The sequence below is a fragment of the Bubalus bubalis genome, chromosome 4 (genome assembly GCF_019923935.1).
Source record: "Bubalus bubalis isolate 160015118507 breed Murrah chromosome 4, NDDB_SH_1, whole genome shotgun sequence".
NCBI classification, from domain to species: domain Eukaryota; kingdom Metazoa; phylum Chordata; class Mammalia; order Artiodactyla; family Bovidae; genus Bubalus; species Bubalus bubalis.
In genome coordinates, this window is record NC_059160.1 from 90,159,525 (window position 1) to 90,177,386 (window position 17,862).

Here is a 17,862-nt window from a genome sequence, read left to right on the forward strand (position 1 = left end):
TTTCATAACTCCTTACTATAAGTTCTTGCGCAAGTATTGCTTAGGAGTCCTCGGAGAGCTCGAGCCCTTTGATCTTCCATGGCTTAGTTTCTTCAGGGCTGTCAGGGCAGCTCGGCCAGACAGCCACCCTCGTTCCCCTCCCACCCATCAGACTAACAATATCCACCTCCCCGAAGCAAGGTGGACAGGGAGGTGGTCCTGGCAGCCCGCTGGCCCCGCCCACGACCCCAGATCCACCATTAAGGCTCAGAGAGGGACTTTCAGGGTGGGCTCGTGCGTCCGATGCAGGACTGGGGCTGTTAATTCTTCCTCGCGTTCCTGGAGAATTCACTGAGCCTCCATAGGTGTTCTGAAGTTTAAGCTTCACTAGATTCACGGTAAATTGGCCCTTGTGACAGCGTTTTTCTATGTGTTCTCTGAATCTGTTTCCCCCTTTAACATTACATGACAAGCCTAAAACCAGAATCCTGACACTTTTGCAGCGCTACCTCACGCGTTTTGCAGGCTGCATTAGTTGCCCTGTGTTTTGGGTGGGGCCTGCCTCTCTTCCCTTTGTCCACTAGAGGCGGCTTTGGACCGCGACCCTTCCTTACTATGCAGGAAGAAGGTGGAGGTCTTTTGCAACGACGCTGGTTGGCGGCTAGAGTCCTGATCGACAAGGGAGTTAAGCAAATAGCTCTGAAGTAAGTAGTCGTTGTTTATGCACGTACAACCAATAGAAGGGCAGAAGTGCAGTCAACGACCAATGAGGACTGGTCTTAGGCCGAATACGGAGGCGGGGCTTCCCTCGAGGGGCGGGGACGCAAGGTAAAGAGTCTGGAGCGGACCCTGGGAGAGTCAGAAGCACATCCGGTGTTAGAAGAGCTGTGTGGGCTCCCGAGAGGCGGGTTAGAAGGTATGTCTGAAGCTAGGAGTGCGCAGGCTGGGAGTGAGAAATGGAAAGAAGGTTAGCAGTTATTGCCTGAGAAAGAGTGGAAGTTGTCACCGTTTTCGGACGGACTGCATCCTGGGGGAACTGGGCCTTGCTCGGCCGCTGGACTCCGGAAAGCTAGGCGGAGAGGGAAGCGAGGGAACTACAATGGCGCATGCGCCACTGTACCGTAGCAGGGCAGAGGCGGGGGGCAAGGTTGCTGGGTCTTTGCGCGGCGTCGAGGCGGGGATTCTGCGCGTAAATGTTATCGAAGGCCCCTTTCTTGGCCTTCCTGCCCCGCCCAGGCCGCGTCCCTCCTTCTGCTCCGCCCAAGTGTAAACTGCCTAGGCCTAGCCTCGATTCCTTGAATTCGGGGCGCGTTTCCCCGCCCCCCACACACACCCCTTCCTTCGGAGGAGAATGAAAGCGAAACCTTACGGGCTTGTGGTCATCCCAACCCCTCCCGACCGATTGCTGGCCTCCTGGGAGGCCTCTGGCTAGGCCGCCTGTGGGTGAGGGGCTGGGGCTTGGACTCCGGAGTACCTGGTCCGACAGGCTGCCCTGTCACGGCGGGACGGGTGATGCCACACTCTTCTGTGACATGGGAGGCGCCTTAGTTACTTGGAAGCCAACAGCAGAGGTGGGAGGTGAGGAGAGACCAGGGCTAGTCCTGGTTTGCCAGCCCCACTGGGCAGCCCCGCTCTGATCTGATTGGTTACCTTTGGACAGGTGAGGTGGGTTTGGCTTTGCTGGTCCTGGGCCTTGTGGGCGTCTTTCTCAAAGTTCGCTCAGGAAAGCGTCATCGGGCAGTTTTGTTTTGTTTTTTCCCCTTGGACCTACTTGCTGGAGCTGTGGTATTTTTGTGTATTTATTAAGTGAGGAATTGCAGCCCTGTGCCTGCCCAGGTTGCGTTGCCTGCTTCATCAGCCTTTCATTGACCAAACAACAACAAAAACCTTACTGAACTTGAGACTCTGTTCCAGCAATAGTTCAGTTGTGAATGTCTAATCATGCAGAAGAGCTGACTGTGCCTGAAACATAGACAGAAATTTCAAGGTTAAAGGTTAACGGCAAATGGGCTTTTCTAGTTACTTATTTATTTCAAGTTTATCTTTTGGTTGAATGTGTAGTTTAAGAATTAAGTTCAGGAAAGATAAAAATTTTATAACCACATTTCTTATGGCTTCTGCAAACACCTTTCTGTAATGACTTGACTTATTCTCTTCGGTGTTTTCTTTTTCCTCGTCTAATGTTTTTTTTCTGTCCTGGCTTCAAGAGTGTTGACATTTAGATTTTCTGCCATTTTCCTCCAGTGGAGTCAGAATGGTTGAAGCCTTAAGAAGTGCACTCTGTAACTTGGATTCAGTGTTTCCCTTTTCCATTATTTTGTTGTGGAAACCTGGCTTAGTACCCTCTTTCTTTCCTTCTCTCTCCCTTCTCCCCTGTTGATCCACTGAAGTCTCACTCTCCTAAAGAATAGGAAAGGTAAAATTAATCCAGATATTTGGTCAGCCATTTCCAGGTTTTTTCCTGACATATGTGTATGGTTCATATTTACTGTAGAAATGCTGAAAAATACAGAGAAAAGTGTAAGAGGAATCGGGATATGTTTGTTGTCATAGTTGTTTTACAACTTCTCTCGACCAGCAGCTGAAACTGCTTTAGGGAAAACTTGCTTTTCTGCTGTCGGGTGTAATAGTATAAGAGCACTAGAGTTTACCTAACCGGTCCTGGCTCCACTGTTTAACTTTCTGACGTTTGTCAGCAGTACTGTCTGTTTAATGTCCACTGTAGTGTTTAACACTTTACAGTAATTTCACAGAGATTTTCTAATTGGCATTCAGTGAGCTTGATAGGGAAGGTGTTAATCGTCATTCTCTCACAGATGAGGAAGCCTAGATGACCTTAGGTAAAGTGATTTCCCCAAAGTTATGTGGCAGAATATGGCAGGACTTGTAACTTCAAATCCAGTGCTCATGATACTATTATGTTACTTTTTTGAACTGTCTAATCTTTAGAGAGGTACTAATCATTTTTGTCCTTTCTTCATGTGTATAATGATCAAAGGGGATAATGTACATAATACAACGCTTTGAAAGTTGTAAAGTTTTATATAAATGCAGTCAGTGGTATTGTTACAGGAGGTACCGTTACTGGCCTGAAGAGTTTCACTTTGTTTCATAAACTACCCAAGGGTATTAGTCTGCTCTGGGAAAACACTGAATATTCTCTTGATGCGTTATCTTGCTAAATTTTTCTTTGCTACTTTGGATGTAGAAACTGGTAGAAATGTCTTTCACTCCACCTTGCTCTCCTCTAGAGTTACTAACCAAATTGTAGGGAGTAGCTTTTATATAACACATACACATTTTTGTTTTCAAAAACAGTATTCAAACCAAGGAGAGAAAAACTGTAGACTGGTTTTTAGGGCCACTTGAATGACCCTTTAAGGTAAGTTCCTCTCTGAGCCAGCTGAGAAATCTTGATGTGTGGTTGCAACGCTTCATTAGATAGTAGCATCTAGATTTACTCTGGAGATTTAAGTGTGGGGGATAGCGAGATGAATCACATGCAGGTTCTTAAAGTGATTACAACAAAATGTGTGAGAAAAGTTCCTGCACAGTTAACTGGAATCCAAAACACTTGGGGAAAAAAGAGCTTTAGGAATGAGGGTTGAGTGAGTGTGCCGTTTGTCCTAATCTATGCCTGCTCTCACTTGGGCTAAATATGGTTTTATTGGGGAGGGATTGCTGGTTTATACTGGAGGATGATTATGCATTTAGGACTTTGAGACCTTCTTAAGGCGATTCAGTGTCTGTCAAACAATTGTGCTTTAGTGAGGGAGATTTAGTAGTGTCAGCTTGATGCAAAAAAATAATTTATTGAAGGCAATAGGCATTCCATCTCCAGTTACTTGTTAGGTTCTGAGGCAGCCTCCTAGAGATGCAGTGTTACCTGATCCAGGAATTTTGGTCCAAGTTAAGGGATGGGCTGGGACATCTGGAATCCAAATCTAGGACAATCAAAGCTCAGCCCTAGCGGAGACAGAATTTCTTGGATTTCCTGAAACCAAACTGACCTGCCTCCTAAGGGTGGCAAGGAAAACATCAAGCTAATAAATAACCATTTACTTCATCAAATTCTTTTCCACATCAGACGATCACTTAGTGGTTATTAGGCTGTCTCAAAACACCTTTGTGGTCCTGGGGGACAGGAGAGACTGTAAATGTACCAGCAGAGAGACATGCCATTTAAACCTTTTAATCGGTAGTTAGCTTAACCAGGTTCCTTTCAATTCCAGTTTATAATTTTCCTAGACTCTCCCCTCCTCCCATTTAATTTTACTCTCTCATTGTGTAACTGTTAAGCCTTCAGGATATAGTTAGTTATTGGATAATATATTTTTTTAAGTAAAATACAGAGTGTATATAAATTAGGTCTAAGATAAATGTCTTCTAAAACTAGACTTAAAAAAGGGAAACCCACCACCTGTAGCCCTGTGAAGGGTGTATTTGGAACATCTGTTAAATGATTCTAAACAAATTTAAAAAAAAAAAAAAAAAAAAAAGGGAAGTCATGCCCTGAGGACCTGAGAGGAATGAATTACACTAGTAACAACAATGGTTAACATATTGAGCTGGTCTTACCAAAAAAGCACTACTCTGAGCGCTTTATTTGTATTCTCTTGCTTAGTCCTCATTCCTATGAAGTAGGGAATATTAAGTGTTACTATTTTACAAAAGAGGAAACTGAAGCACAGTGACGTTAAGTGCCAGAAACTTGCTGCATTATACAGCTAAGGAAGTAGCCAGGGTTCAGAGGCAGCTGGCCATGTTAACCACTGTTCCAGGGACATGGTTGTACAGAGTCTACAAGCTATTTAGTAGGAAGAACTGCTAACAAAATTACTGCTCCACCCCCCCCCCACTTGTTTTTTTAACATGAGATTTTTCTTAAGTATCAATCAGATCCTTTTGGATGTGTACTACAACAGGAATGAAGAACCATATAATTCACACACTGAATGTTTAAATCAATGTGTGACCAATGTTTCTTTGACTTAATTGGTTTAATGTTGTTAAATTGTATACACTGAGGCAGCTTCTGTGCTGGCTCCAAGTCAGCAAGCTTTTCTTTTTCAAAGGCAAGGATTTTTTTTTTTTTTTTTTTTTTAATGAATGCTAAATGCATGATTGTTTTGCATAGCTTTTGGCCGCTTGGCCATGTTTCATTTGCATTGTACTTAATATGTGTTAGAATAAGATTGAGGAGAATTTTTTTTTTTTTAAATATAAGGCTTGGCTGTTATGTTTTAGGACAGGTTAAGGGAGATGCTTAAAATAAAACAGGAGATTTAACAGTATGTGAGAAGACATAGGTGTTCTTTGATCAGACTATCTGACTCCTGTCTCCCTCTGCCTGCCCCTGCTGCCCTTCCTTCCTCAAACCAAAGCAGACCTCATGAATACCGACTCAAAGCAATGTGTTCACTTAAGTTTTTCTTTCTTGGTAGAACTATGCAATGTTTTTGGGTGCCTCTGGCAGAGAGGCCGGCCTGGGAAACCACACTTCCAATAAAGCTTTAGCAATGTATGCGTGACCAATTTTGACAAGTTTTGGTATTCTGCCTTTCTAAGGATGAAAGCATAAAATGAGTCTCTAAATTAAAGAAATTTAGTTATGATTAACACTTGAACATTTACTTCTCATTTACAAATGCAGTGCAGGCAAATTTCCCATGAGTCTCAGAGGCATTGTCCACTTTACTGTTTCAGATCGGAGTGTAGAACTGTGTACGAGTTGGGGTCCAGAGTGAGACAAACCAATGCTGGTATCCATTCTGTAATGGGTTTCAATGTATGTTAGGGGAAATCCTTTATTGAGTACCTTTTTAGATACTTGCAGTATACTTTTCTCCTTTATTTTGGTAAAATACACATAACATAAAAATTATTTTAATGTGCTTTTACATTTTATTTATTTATTTATCTATTTTGATTGAGCTGCTCGGCCTGCAGGATCCTAGCTTCCTGACCAGGGCCTGAACCTGGGCCCTTGGCAGTGAAAGCATGGAGTCCCACCAGACTTCCAGGGAATTCTTTGTACTTTTCTAAAAGCAAATCTTTAAACAAAGATTTTCACTTAACTGTGGGGGCCCTCTGGAATGTTAACTGAGTTACTTGGTTAATGGTTCTGAATACTTCAAGCTGGGCTGAGAACTGACTGTTCCTGGGACTGAAAATACTTCTGGTATGGGAGCTGCTATTTTTGAGTTATGAATGCAATTTAATCTTGTTCAGCTGAGTTTACACAGGAACCACTGAATGTGGGTATCTCTTCTCTATGCTTCTGAGCACAGGTAGTTAAGGCTAAGATTGAAAACTGGTGCGTTTAGTCTGTCTGGCAAAACTTGTAAGAACAGTTTTAACTCATTACTTGTCTGTGTGTTAGTGTCTGTTTGGAACAGACCAAGAGGAAACTGTCATATGTTTCCTTGATTCAAAGTCCTAACTTTTTTCCCCTCTGATTTTAACAGTTCTGAAGTTGTCATATACACCTTGTCATATTTATTAAATGTTTACTTTATTGCATTTTCCCCATAAAGTTGCTACTATAATTGCTGTTTACCTTTGCATCTAGAAAATCTGATAATTACATATTTCACTTAAATTTTAGAGTTGATTTAAAAAAACTTAGAGTTGATAGTAATGGCGAAAAACTAGTTTTATTTAATTAATTAATTTTTTAATGATTTTAATTCACAAGACACTAAATCATGGAGAAATTCTTATTTGACACCTCCTTCCCTATCTTAACAACCTTTGATGACTTTGGTTTTTCCATCAGCAGTTTTAAGAGAGAGAGTACCCCCTGGGAAATGCCAAAAAGCAAACTGCCATTCTCCGCTCCCACAATTTCCACTCAGTGGGGTCTGGTTACAGAATGTTGCCCCTTTCTGACTAACAACCTCCAGGGTGTTTGAGGATTTAACCGCCCTCCCCATCCCCACCTTTAACTCTTGAAATTGGAAGCAAGAGGCACTCGAGCTTTGTTGTAAGAGAAACTTGGCTCTGCAGGTTGCTTCAGTGCTGTTGCAAGTTCTGTCTAGGGATGTCATTAGGGCACTTAATGGAAGCTTTAATCAAAGACACTTTCCAGATGCTGGATTCTGCCATCCTATAAATGTGTTCTCTAGAGGGTGTATTCATCATGGTTATGGAAGGCTGTGGTTGGCCGTGCAACAGCCTGCAATCATTGCACCATCTCGATCAAGAGGGCCAGAGTCCCGTGACTTAGAGGTGAGGGGAATGGCTTTAGTAGGTTCTGGAGCTTCTCACTGTGTCCATCCTTAAGAACAAAACTGAAGGTGCTATTGAGGTGAGTAGGGATTCCGGTGAGAAAGGAAAGGGGAAATCAGGAAGCAAGCCCGCCATTGTAGTTGTTTTCATTTGTGAGAGAGAACCTCAGGGAACAAATGGTAGCAGTGCCTGTGAACTCTTAAGGATGGCCCAGGATTCCTCAGGAAGTTAGTTTGGGGATTGTAACAAAAAAAGTTTCCTTCTTTGTTTCTCCAAGAAACAGAATGTCTTTTAAAGGGCAAGTTACCTAATGAAAAAATGGAAATCGATTGCTGGTAATGAAACAGTTTGGGCAGCAGATGAGTTTGTCCCCTTTAAACTGGTTGCATATGATTGCGAATGTATTCTAGAAGGAAATATGTAAAAAGGAAAATGGTTGTGTTAGGGCAGTGGGATTTTCAGATAACTTTCATTTTTCCAAACTCGTATGTTGCTGTTTTTCATAACAAATACCTGTGGCTGATTCATGTTGAGGTTTGACAGAAAACAACAAAATTCTGTAAAGGAATTATCCTTCAGTAAAAAGTAAATAAATTTAAAAAAAATCAAAAGAAAGTTGTTTGTTATTTTGTGTGTCCCTGTATCTTTCGGATAACTTTTTTTATATCCTTGATTTCACAGAGCGGAGGCTGTGTCCCACAGACACTAGCATCATGAATATATTTGATCGGAAGATCAACTTTGATGCACTCTTTAAATTTTCCCACATGTAAGTGCTTTGACTTTGACTGTGCTTCCTTTTATGTTTCCTTTTATGTCTTTTTTCTTTTCCTTTTCCTGTTGTATTAACTTTTGCATATATGAACTAACATTAACTTTGCTAGAGTCCAGAGGCTCTGATAAAAGCATCCAAACCCTTAAGGGCTGCTGTGTGGTCACTGAAAGCCAGTTAGTTATTATAGTTTGGGTACCAATTGTTAATTCTGGGCTATGGGGCCTTCCTCAGAATTTAAGATTTTCTGTTCTTTCTTTATTGTATTAAAACTTTCATATATTCCCTGAGAAGAAGGAAAATTATCCTTAGCTTAGAGAATAGATTGGTCCTGGAGTGATGGCCATTATTAACCTTTTTTCCTAGAACCCCCTCGACACAGCAGCACCTGAAGAAGGTTTATGCCAGTTTTGCTCTCTGTATGTTTGTGGCGGCTGCGGGGGCCTATATCCATGTGGTCACCCATTTCATTCAGGTAAGAGCAGTTTTCTTCTCTAGTTGCTGTGGCATAAATTGCATTAGGAAGAAACTAGCTCAGCAGGGTGGTACAAGCCTGTGTCTCTCCGTAGTCTTTTTCAGTAGTTTGGGATCTGCACCCAGCCAAGTGAAAGTCATTCAGTCATGTCTGTCGCATTGGACTTTCTCCAGGCCAGAATACTGGAGTGGGTAACCTTTCTCTTCGGCAGGGGATCTTCCCAACCCAGGGATCAAACCCAGGTCTCCCGTATTGCAGGTGGATTCTTTACCAGCTGAGCCACAAGGGAAGCCCAAGAAGACTGGAATGGGTAGCCTATCTCTTCTCCAGTAGATCTTCCCAACCCAGGAATCGAACAGGGGTCTTACTAACTGAGCTATCAGGGAAGCCCAGCCAAAACCAGTCATGAATCAGGACATGCAGAGCCATTTACTTTTTCTGGCAGTTATGCCCTCTATAGGTACTGAAAACAGGATGTCTTGACCCTGACACTGAATGCCGAGCTGCTGACGTACGAGGCCCCCACCCACTGAGTAGAGACTTGACATGCATGCTGGGGTGACTTTGCACAGTAACCTTTTTATCTGTTCTTCCATTCTTCCTCTTTTTGCCTGAATGACTGTGGAGTACTTGGATACAAAACACTGATTGTATGTTTAATTTCCAGGAGAGACAGGGTTGAGACCTTTAAGGACTTGGTGCATTTTATTCTATGATACAACTCATTTTCCTTTGTTGAGGGAGAGTTTGAGTTTGGCTAGCATCAATAAAAGGAACAGTTGAGGAAAAACCAGAAAGTGTGAGGCTCACTAATCAAGACTGGTCCCTTTCAGAGTTGTCCTTTTTAGTGTAAATATGGAGATGTACTTATGTTGGCATTTGCCACAGCTGGGGAGTGGCATGCTCAGACACCCCAATGCTCAGGCATCTCCTGGCAGAAGCTGTGTGAAAAATTACTTTGGACACTCAAAGATAGAGCTTTGATCCTTCGAGTTTAGACCAAAACATTGTACCTTTTAGGCAACAGTGGCCCTTTTGGTTTCTGGTCGTGTTGGCTTTTTTAAGTGAGACACAGTCATCCTCATTATTTGTGGATTCCATATTTGTGAATTCACCTACTTGCCAAGATTCATTTGTAACTCTAAAATCAACCTTTGTGGTGCTTTTGTGGACTTTTACAGCCATACACAGAGTGGCAGAAAATTTGAGTTGTCCGCTGCACCATGTTCTAGCTGAGATTGAGCAAAGAATACTGCCTTCTTTCAAGCTCTCATACTGTCAACAAGTGTCCTTTTCATAGTCTATTTAGTGCCACATTTTTTGCATTTTTATCATTTTTGTTGGTGATTTTGATGTTTAAAATGGCCCCAAGCATAACGCTCAAATGTCTGGTATTGCTCAATGCAATACTGTGATGTGCCTTCTAGAGAAAATACGTGTGTTAGATAAACTTTGTTCAGGCATGAATTACAGTGCTGCTGAGCACGAGTTGTGTTAAAGAGTCAGTACTACATACCCAAGTGTCTTTAACCAGAAAACACACATTCAGTAAGGTTTTGTATTTTATTTAGGCCAGTTGATAAAAACGTTGACAAGACGCTCGAAAGAATTACACCTTCATTTCCTCCAGGAGCATTTGTTGGGTATCACTGATTCATTGCTCACAGTGACTGTGCAGAACATAACTACTGCGAACACTGAGGATCGACTCTACCTTTAAGAGAAGGAAGGAACTTTGGTGTCTGCATACATCTTTAATTATTTTTTTCTGTCTCTATTGCCTGTTACTTGTCCCATTTGCTTTAAATTTTTTTTTTCTTAAACTAATACATGTTCACCATAGAGAATTTAGAAAACAGATTCGTTATAAGAAGGAAATATAAAACCCTGTAATCCCGTCACCCTAAAATAACTCTTAACATTTTGGTTCTTACTCTGTCTCAGTTCATTCACGCTGCTATAACAGAATACCATAAATTGGGTGGTTTAAACAAGAAACATCTCTCACAGTTTGGGAATTCCATGGTCAAAGCACGGGCAGATTTGTTGTGTGGTGAGGGCTTGCTTCCTGTGTAAGCGGCCACCTTCTGTGTCCCCACATAGTAGAAGGGGCAAAGGAGCTCTCTGGAATCTTTTATAAGATCATTAATCTCCCTTCAAAAAAGCTCCACACTTGTGACCTAATCACTTTCTGAAGATTCCACCTCCAAATACCATTACATTGGGGATTGGGATGTAAACATGAGTTTTGGGGTACATGAGTACACAGTCATTCAGTTCTCTCTCTCTCTGTATATTTGTGTATGTGTTTTAAAGGGATCAAAAAGAGGTCATTCCTACTTAATTCTGCAGATTGAAATGTTCTTTAAGCACCTGTCAATTTTGATTCATCTTTTCTGTTTCTTGGGCAAGACTCATAATTTGACTTGGGTAGTTATAGTGGATGGACTGCCTCCAGCAGCCGTCATGGTCCTAAGCCTGTCCCACAAGGCTTTTGGTTTTTCTCCTCTGCCTTCACTGCCTTTTCCACTGCCTCCAGGTTAAGATCAAATATTAGGAAGTTCAGGTGAATATTTTAATCCAATAAAGTCTCCTGTAAGATAAATTTGATAGTTTCAAGTATTTAATTATTGATTCTGGATCTGACAGGCTGGCCTGCTCTCTGCCTTGGGCTCTTTGGGGTTGATGATTTGGCTGATGGCAACACCTCATAGCCATGAAACTGAGCAAAAAAGACTGGGACTTCTGGCTGGATTTGCTTTCCTTACAGGTATGTTTGGGATGGCTCTGATTTTTGAGGGCGCGACACTATATTTTAGTATCTCTTTAGACCAAGGCCCAAGATATGTATGTATTCTGATGCATCCCAGCTGGCACACTGTATTATCCTGTCTTGTATTTGAGTGTGCCTTGTATTACTTTCTTATTTCATATAAGTGCATCTTGCTCCCCCATCCAGAGGGTAAGCTGTTTGTGACTCGTGACTATGACTTCTACTCTTGTATCCAAAAATAAGCATTCATGTACTTGAATGAATGAAGTTTAAGAGCTTAGGTAGCATGACTTGTTAACAGTGGACATGGGACTAAACAGCGGCCCAAGAATCTGACTTAATGAATTAAGGACTCAATGCTGGCCACTTTCGTAGGAGCATCTGTTCTGAATCTTGCAGACAGTTCATTAAAGCTGTACATCAAGATTCATCCTACAGGGCACTTTGCTGATTCTCAAGAAAAGAAGTACAAGCACAGCTCTTCTAGAATAATCATTAAGGAAAACAGTTCAAGCTACATAGTAAAAATACTCACAGAGCAACATTTGAGTTAATACAACTTGTTCTGAGTGCGTCTAATCTGTACAGTGTTGAAGAAGTTGTAGAAAGGAAGGGATTTAGAGATTAGATTTTTAGATCAGGAAAAGCTGGATTTTGAAAGTGTTAAGAGGTGGGATGAGCAGAAGGAGAGGGCATGGCCAGAGTAGAGGAAGTGTTGGAGCTGGGACAGGTTTCCCTCCTATTGGCAAGTGTCCACCTGCAGAACCGGTCTGGCCTTTTCTGCTACACAGGGAGTCAGTCTGCATGACTACAGGTTGTTGGCCACTTTTCACGACTTTGCTCTTTATCCTTTTCTTCTATTCTGATTCTCGATCTGGCCCACATTACAGTCTCACATCACTGCTCTTCAGAATTTTTCAGCCTTACAGTTTAGCTTGACAGTGTTTGAACTCCCTGCTTCATTTCTTCTAATCTCTGTTCCTTCCGTGTCATCCATGATTTTCAGCCAAGGACTTGGTTTTGCAGCTCTGTCCATAAATAACTTAGTCAAGTATATGTTCTCTGGAAAACAGTTGAGGATGGAAGGGAGGGAGACTGAATTATCTTACTCCACATGTTTTGTTTTCTAGGACTGTAGGCATGCCCATGCTATTGATTAATCCTTCAGGAATTGGTGTTTATGTTATGTTCTGGGGCTTTTTGTTTTCTAGGAGTTGGCCTGGGCCCTGCTCTGGACTTGTGCATTGCCATCAACCCCAGGTAACTATGTTAGTAGTGTCTTAGGTCTTTCTACCTTAATGAAGATACCTTCTAAACAAAGGTTATATACCTGTAGCCCTTGATATAATGGCCTTTTCCTTTAACAGCATCCTTCCCACTGCCTTCATGGGCACAGCAATGATCTTCACCTGCTTCACCCTGAGTGCACTCTATGCCAGGCGCCGTAGCTACCTCTTTCTAGGAGGTATGTATGAGCTGGAAAACAGGGAGAGGATCTCTGCTTTAGCCAAAATTCTCCCTGGGACCCTTTCCCTCCCTCCAACTTGTAACTGTTGGGTTGAGAATGAAAGCCTTTGTTTTGGGGGAAAAAGTAAAGAATGGCTTTAATGAGATTGCTGAACTTTGTGTTAGCTTTTCTCAAAGTGGTTTTTGTCTTCCCTTCTAGGTATCTTGATGTCGGCCATGAGCCTCATGCTCTTGTCTTCCCTGGGGAACCTTTTCTTCGGATCTGTTTGGCTTTTCCAGGTGAGATTTGCATATAACTTTCCAGTCCCCATTTACCTCGTGTTTCTTTTTCCTTGTTTAATCTCCTAAAACCAGGATAGGCTAGGAATCCGCCACAACTCTTATCTTCATGGGCAGTGCTCTTGAAGCCTCCCCACTCACCCTTTCAGAGTGGAGCCTTCTGCTCCAGGTCAAAGTACAGACTGAACAGGGGTTGGGCATTGCAGTGGAGATGATGGTTTGCCCAGAAGTCATTTTTCTAAAACCAGTCCAGCAGTGGCTTCTTGTTAAAACGATCAAAGCTCTTTCAGTGACCTAAAAAAAATAAGTGCAGAATTGTGCTTGGGAAGGTAATATGGTCTTCATTGTGGGCTTCAGTTTTCGTGAATGTTTACGTCTGTAGGGTTAGTGTTTGATGTACTTTGAAGTGACCAAGGACCAGAGAGAGGTCCTTGTTTTTCTCTACAATGTCTACCGCATGGTAACGTCTCATTCTTCTTTTGCCAGGCAAACCTGTATATGGGGCTGGTGGTCATGTGTGGCTTTGTCCTTTTTGATACTCAACTCATTATTGAAAAGGCTGAAAATGGAGATAAAGATTATATCTGGTGAGTGTGAAAATGGTCTTTAATAAGTATGGAGGAGGAGGCTACTCTTCAGCGGCTCTTTCCTGAATCTCTGGGATGATCTTTTGTCTGACTCACCTTTCTTTGCACATTGGTAGGAATAAGAGTGGACCAGGTGGCACTGGCTGACTTATGTGGCCAGCGTACCAGGGGTATACATGATGGAATATCCAGGGTTCTGAAACTATCCATTAGAAAGCATTGTCTTTCTCAGTTCCTGAAAGACATCAGATTTTTAAAAGTTGGACTATTGATAGATAGTTAATTATCTTATCCTTTGAATAGTGGTTACCTCTAGGCAGACGAGAGGGAGAGGAATCTTCCACGTTTTACTCTTTATACTGGTGTAGTCTTTAAACCATTAACAGTGAGAAAAAGTTATGTGTATATATATTTTTTTTTTTAATGTAATCCTCTCATAGTCTCAACTAGGTTGTTCAGAGTTCAGACTTAAGCCTCTACAGTCTAAATTTTCTTCTTTCTGTGCTCCATGGCTTCATGGAGTTAAAGAGGGTCTCAGACAATAGAGTACTTCATTGGTGGTAGGGTGCTGGTGAGGTTGACTCTTGGGGTTGGGGTGAGGTTTTTATGCCCTGTACCTCTGTGGGCTTGTGGATAAAGACACATGGAAAGTGCAGTTTATAACCTGGTTCTTCTCTTTCAGGCACTGCGTTGACCTCTTCTTGGATTTCATAACTCTCTTCAGAAAGCTCATGATGATCCTGGCTATGAATGAGAAGGTTAGCACCACCCGAAGAGGAAAGACAGGCTCCTGAGCTCAGCATCTGTGTGTCCTTCAGACCTGAGAGCTTGCTCACACTGTGTGTGGGCCCAGGGTACTTGTAAGGCAGGCCACTGAATATGAGTTAAACTAGAAGTCTTTAGCTGTTGGATAAAAAGGAACAAGTAAAGACAATTCTGTTTTTTTTTTTTAGAAAATGTCTCCCCAAGATTAGTATCAGAAGGAAAAGCGCTTCAGTGGCAGCAAGAAACAATTAGTATATATGAAGAATTTAAAGGCTGTAAAGATAGCTTTGAGTCAAAAAGAGATCCTAGAGGATTTGGATAATAATTTCAGAAATAGGCCAGTTGTATCCATTTGTTGGTCTAATTTTTTTTTCCCAAGTGAGGTATTCTAGGTAGGGTTAGTGAGGGGCAAGCATTGTCCACTCCAGTAGTAGGGGAACAGCTGAAAGCACAGCCTGTCTTCACAGAACTTAAAATGGAGCAAGGGACAGTGCAGCAGTGGTGCGTGCTGGCGACTGGATAGGATTTGTGGCCCCGTCTCGGCTGTGCCGCAAATGGGCCTGAGCACGAAGCCAGCCTCCCAGTTTCGGTCCAAAGAACTCGCCTTTCTTTCATGTAATTATACACTGGGCTTCCACCCCAGTGCAGTGAAGAGTTTGGCTGGACTGGATTATTTTGCATGTTGGCTTACGCCCAGGATTTATGTTTCCGTCTCAGGCCTAATGGAAAGTTGGTCTTGGCCTCTCATTTAGTTCTTTTAGGATAGACTGCCAGTCTGCAGCTTTTGGTGGTGGGGATCTGAGCTGTCACGGTTGTGAGTACCAGGAGTGGTCAGGCAGCGCGCCTAGCTTCACGTCGGTTAGAAGCGGGAGCAAGTGCGTAGCCTTTATTCTTGTCAAGTCTGGCAGTTTGGGGGACTGCCAGTGGAAGACGGTTAAGCTTTAGCTCCTACACCAAAGTAGCTTCTCTCCTTCCGTCTTAACTGTACCTAATCAAAGGCAGTCAGCTGTTGGCTCACTCAAGAGTTTTAGCTTAACTGTCAACACCAGAAGTTAATTGGGTCATTTTCCTCCATTTCTAGGATAAGAAGAAGAAGAAGTGAAGCAGCCATCCAGCCTTCCCCAATTTGACTTCCTCTCCCTCAGCCCCTCATTTCCTCTTTGCACACATTACAGGTGGCGTGTTCTGTGATAATGAAAAGCATCAGAAAAGCTTTTGTACTTTGTGGTTTTCTCTATTTTGAATTTTTTGATCCAAAAAACTGATTAGCAGAATATAGTTTGGAGTTTGGCTTCGTATTCCTGGGGTTTTTCCCCGCTTTCGTTTTCTGTCAGCCCCCACCCCTAGCCCCTTCCTCTGCTCAAGCAGCCAGCCCACCGTGAGAAGGAGCGGGGTCTGCAGCAGAGGCAAGCTCCAAGAGTCCGCTCTCCGGCCAAGCTTCACCAAGTGGACCCGGACTGTTTGGTAAAGACGCCTCGGCCCTTCCTTCCTCAGCGTTGTTTGGTTTGTGCACAGTTCCTGTGGGACTAGGCAGTGTGTTTTCCACTGGAAAGACTGCTGGTCCCATTGTTACTTGGGCTCATTGTATCTGAGCTGTCAGCCCCTACAAGGAAAATGAAAGCCTCTTCTGGTGGATGCTGAGCTTCCTCTGAGCTGCTTAAGTCTCTGCTGGTCTGGCAAACACACCTTTCTGCCTTGCTATCACAAAAGGAATGTGGATTTGTGTGTGTTCCCTTCCCAACCCCTTATCTGATCCTCAGGGAATCTGCCTGCTTTCCTTCCATGGGGATGGGAGGATTTCAGTACTAAGGGAAATTCTTGTCAGGCATTTATGAAAGGCTGATTATGTATGGCAAGATATGGAAAATTCCCAAACTGTCCCAGTGTTTTTTTTTTTTTTTTTGATCACTATCTTAATTACTGAGTGGCCTCTATTAGGTGACTATGATTAAGGATCCCAGGAGAGGAAGGATAAGGAAGGGGCATGGTTGTGCCTCTAGGGTGATTGTAACTAATCCTGCCAGACAAACCCAGATAAGGACCCGCTTGAGGCAGGAGAGAGCAAAATCTCCACTGACTGCATCTTTGTTTAGACCAGGGGAACCGGCTGTGATGACTCAGGAGGCAGCATTCAGAACAGTCCTTAGGTGCATTTTTGTCTTATCCCACCTGAGCACTAATAAGTAGTATCAGGCCAGAGATTTGGGGCAGTCGATAAATGTCCGTTTTACAGATGCACTTTTAGGTTTTGGTCTGTTCACTGGTTTCTAGAAATCTGTAGCTGCCTTTAGGCAGGGGCCGCGCGACCAAACCCCTGATTTCCTGCAACTTTCTGTTTGCAAGTGTAGGGGGCAGTACTAATGGGGATCACCAGCTGCTCCCCGTGAGCTGCTACAGTCAAGCTGGCCCAGAAGGGCAGGCAACCTTGGGAATGGTTGTGGCTTTGGCTGTTGACAGAGCTTCAGCCTAAGGAGGGCTGGAGCCATTGAAAACTCATTGCTCGTAGGACACCATTTTTGGCTTTCCTCGTTCACAACCAGTATACAGTTTGACCCGGTGGCTGCTGGTTCGCAGCGTACCACATCACCGTACCCCATGAGACAGTTGTGTTCTCAGGCTGTGTGGTTCCTGGAGTGGCATGCCACCCGGAAGAATGGCTTGCTTCTGCAGAGGATGCTGCTCTCTGATTGAGCTGCTGTTCCCAGGCTGTCGCTTGACAGTTTACCAGAAGGGATTTCCTTCCTATCAACCCCCCACTAGCAGCTTTCCATAAATTTGTTGATTCTCTGCTAGGCCTGAGAATCTGAGTTACATCCGAAGCCGAACTCCACCTCTTGTGCTTTTTTGCTTGGGATTAAAGGAGTTTTTCTTTAGAAACAGTGCCAAGAATGACAAGATATAAAAAAATACAAAAAAAAATGCCTAACAGGTTTTTAATACAGCAATCACTGTAGTTATCACTTTCTTTTCTAGTTCCTTGGTTTTCAGCTCAGGCTGCATTCTCTAACTCATACTGTGAAGACAAAGGTGTTTTTGATTCAGAAATATATGAAATCGACATAGTCTTAATTTGTAAAAAATAAAATTCCTTAACCTTTTCTGGTGTGTGTGTGTGGAATTCAAGGCTACAGCTGAGTTTGAGGTGCTGTTGACTTCTTGTTCTTGGGGCTGGGAGTGGGACAGGATTAAGTTTCTGCTCTAGGTATCAATAGGAACAAAGAGACCCCACTTAGGCCTCCCATTCTTGTAGACCCAGCTTGCCACAGGTGTTGGGAATATTCTGTTCCATACACAACCCAGGCCTTTTTCCGGTCCTCTTCCACCTGGCCTTTATTGCAGGGAGCTCATGGCAGCAGCATGTATACCTGATTCCAGAATACAGCCAAGCTTTGAAGTTTGAGGCTCAGATGGTGAAGAATCCACCTGCAATGCGGGAGACCGGGATTCGATCCCTGGGTTGGGAAGTGCCCCTGGAGGAGGGCATGGCAACCCACTTCAGTATTCTTGCCTGGAGAATCCCCATGGACAGGAGCCT

The 17,862-nt window shown here is 43.1% G+C and overlaps 1 protein-coding gene across 1 annotated transcript; it reads left to right on the forward strand.

Moving 5' to 3' along the window:
• The first annotated feature begins 757 nt into the window (after positions 1 to 757).
• TMBIM6 (transmembrane BAX inhibitor motif containing 6) lies at positions 758 to 17,425 on the forward strand. Its single transcript, XM_006075799.4, has 10 exons — positions 758 to 895; positions 7,891 to 7,978; positions 8,348 to 8,456; positions 11,106 to 11,226; positions 12,441 to 12,489; positions 12,597 to 12,694; positions 12,896 to 12,975; positions 13,462 to 13,562; positions 14,245 to 14,320; positions 15,409 to 17,425. The coding sequence occupies exons 2-10, from the start codon at positions 7,923 to 7,925 to the stop codon at positions 15,427 to 15,429; spliced, it is 711 nt and encodes a 236-aa protein (XP_006075861.1). The 5' UTR covers positions 758 to 895; positions 7,891 to 7,922; the 3' UTR covers positions 15,430 to 17,425.
• Positions 17,426 to 17,862: the final 437 nt, after the last annotated feature.

What these genes read in the sequence shown, in the direction of transcription:
- TMBIM6 (XM_006075799.4), top strand. Translation starts at nt 7,923, where the DNA reads ATGAATATATTTGATCGGAAGATCAACTTTGATGCACTCTTTAAATTT. An exon ending in TGCATTGCCATCAACCCCAG is followed by an intron (nt 12,490 to 12,596) that starts GTAACTATGTTA and finishes TTCCTTTAACAG; the next exon opens with CATCCTTCCCACTGCCTTCA. An exon ending in GGAGATAAAGATTATATCTG is followed by an intron (nt 13,563 to 14,244) that starts GTGAGTGTGAAA and finishes CTTCTCTTTCAG; the next exon opens with GCACTGCGTTGACCTCTTCT.